The 2,293-nt window shown below is 48.3% G+C and overlaps 1 protein-coding gene across 1 annotated transcript in view; it reads right to left on the bottom strand.

The window, feature by feature from the left end:
- Window positions 1-2,293, bottom strand: part of LOC111963081 (dynein axonemal heavy chain 6) — a 71,127-nt gene that overhangs the window by 15,455 nt on the left and 53,379 nt on the right. Inside the window, 3 exon segments of the mRNA XM_070443310.1 lie at window positions 688-791; window positions 1,135-1,347; window positions 1,552-1,747. Coding sequence (XP_070299411.1) covers window positions 688-791; window positions 1,135-1,347; window positions 1,552-1,747 — 513 coding nt within the window.

Raw genomic sequence — 2,293 nt, 5'->3', positions numbered from 1 at the left:
CCCGACCCAGAGACACCATGTCCAGGTGCAGGCTGCTACCCCTCAGCTCCTGGGCCAGACGCACCAGGAGGAGGCTGGGTCCATGCCTGAACAGACAAGGGGAACATAAGACATCAGACATGACCTAAAGCTGCTTGTACACTACACCATATTGTACAGGAATTTCAAAGGTGTAAAAGAAGCTCTGAGTGTCCAGTGTCCGTCCCAAATCCTACTAGTGAGAAAGAGGTGCAACGAGCAGCCTAACAACAAGGTTATTACACACCAGTTTAGGGAGAGGTCTAGTACACATGGTAAGCAGTAGTCTTACCAGGGGAGAGGAGGAATACGATGGGCACGTTGGCAGAGCAGCGCTCATACCACCTCTCTCAGGGAGATCTTTCCAACCTCCAGGTACTTAGAACCCAATCTCTCTATGACAAAGGCTTTCACTGCCGTGTTCAGACACTCAGGCCTCAGGACTTCACCTGGGAGATAGGAAGCCTCAACAGAGTTCATCATGTTTATCAAGGAGATGTTTTGATTTCTCACAAAGCTGTAACCCACATCGCGCACGCACACACACACACACACACACACACACACCACACACACACCACACACACACACACACACACACACACACAACACACACACACCACACACACCACACACACAACACACACACACACACACACACACACACACCAAGATGATCTTCTGGAAGCCTGAGAGGCCTCCCAGCTGGAAGATGTGGACACACTTGGTGAGATGCCCGTCCTTTGAGGCTGCTGCTGACTGGGATGACTCTCCTGGACAGATAGACAGACAAACCACATCATGATGTCACACACACACATTCATGACACAGGAGGTGAGCTAGAATGAGATTCTATTGGTGAGGGGGAATGAGATAGAATGAGATTCTATCAGTGACGGGGAACATGCTAGAATGAAATTCTATCGGTGAGGGGGAACGAGCTCTGTGGTGAATTCAAACACAACGTGCATCAGGGAACACAGGACAGAAAACTTCCCAGAGCAAGGTTCACTGGAGATGCCATAGTCGAGGCTCTTTTCTGCACAAGAGCTTCAAGGAATAAGTCAAGCAACCCAATGTTCACCAGGGAAGCTTCACGTTCCAGCAACACCGACCTTCAGTACCAGAACCAGCGTGTCCAGCGTAGGGCTCACTGAGGAACTCATAGAGGTTCCTAGCCTGCTGGAACAGTTCCCACTGCACACGGTTGGTCTGGATGGACTTGTAGAGGGTGGCGAAGCAGGGCAGGTGGGCACACAGGTACTGGCACTGTGCCCACATGCTGTCTGTCAGCCACGGGTGGTCCGGACGCTCGCCCAGGACCTCCCCTAGTGAGACAATCACACACAGATGCACTCAGCAATTTTACTGTGGTCACCCCCCCACCCCCCTTAATTACTCAAATGCTCACTCATTCATGGTCTACTTATTTTCCAATTGAAAGACAGTTTGGAGCCTTTTAAAGACAATCTCTGATTCAATATGRGGCCTCATGTTACTGACAGATGCCTGACACAGCAGGTATTTTTTACCTTCCTCCTGCTCGGCTCTCTTTGAGTCCATCATGCTGGCCAGCACAGCAGAGTGTAGGAATATCTTCCACTCTTCAGCAGGCAGGAACTCAGTGCTGCCCACTATCATGTTGTGCTTGTTGGTCTTCATGATGTTACAACACATCAGGAAGGAGAAAACCACCTGGTGGTCCACAAACAGAGCCAGGGACACTTCCTGGAGGGGGAAGGGGGAGAGAGAGAGTAAGGAAGGGGAGACAGAGATAAAAGAGAGAAAGTGGGAGAGAGAGGGGGAGAGGGAGAGTGGGGGGGAGACATTAAGGAGAGGAGATCCACAGCAGAAAGACTACATAATATTGAGTATTTCACGAGTCTCGCATTTGAAAACTTCCAAGTTCCATTTTCACACAGTTTTTAGAACGAACAATCACCAGTGATAGATTTTACAACAAATATTTTCAAAAGTGGTATATGTTCTTGTCCTATAAACCTGTTAATTCACTGGCTGGGTGGATGCTTGCCAGAAAACTAAATAGAAAAACTCAATCACGCTCCACGTAAGATGCGTAAAACCCAAAAGAAAATAGCATGTTACCTGTCCATGATTGTTACTCTCATTAACTCATTATGTTACCAAAGTAATATACCCTCAAGTGATGCGTTCATCATCATCAATACTGTTACCTTTTATATACTCTCAGTATGGCGTTCATCATCATGCAATACTCTCTGTGGTCTGTACCTGTAATCTCTTGCCGGGGGG

The sequence above is a fragment of the Salvelinus sp. IW2-2015 genome, linkage group LG4q.2 (genome assembly GCF_002910315.2).
Source record: "Salvelinus sp. IW2-2015 linkage group LG4q.2, ASM291031v2, whole genome shotgun sequence".
Taxonomy (NCBI): domain Eukaryota; kingdom Metazoa; phylum Chordata; class Actinopteri; order Salmoniformes; family Salmonidae; genus Salvelinus; species Salvelinus sp. IW2-2015.
This window is presented reverse-complemented; position numbering and strand designations above follow the sequence as displayed.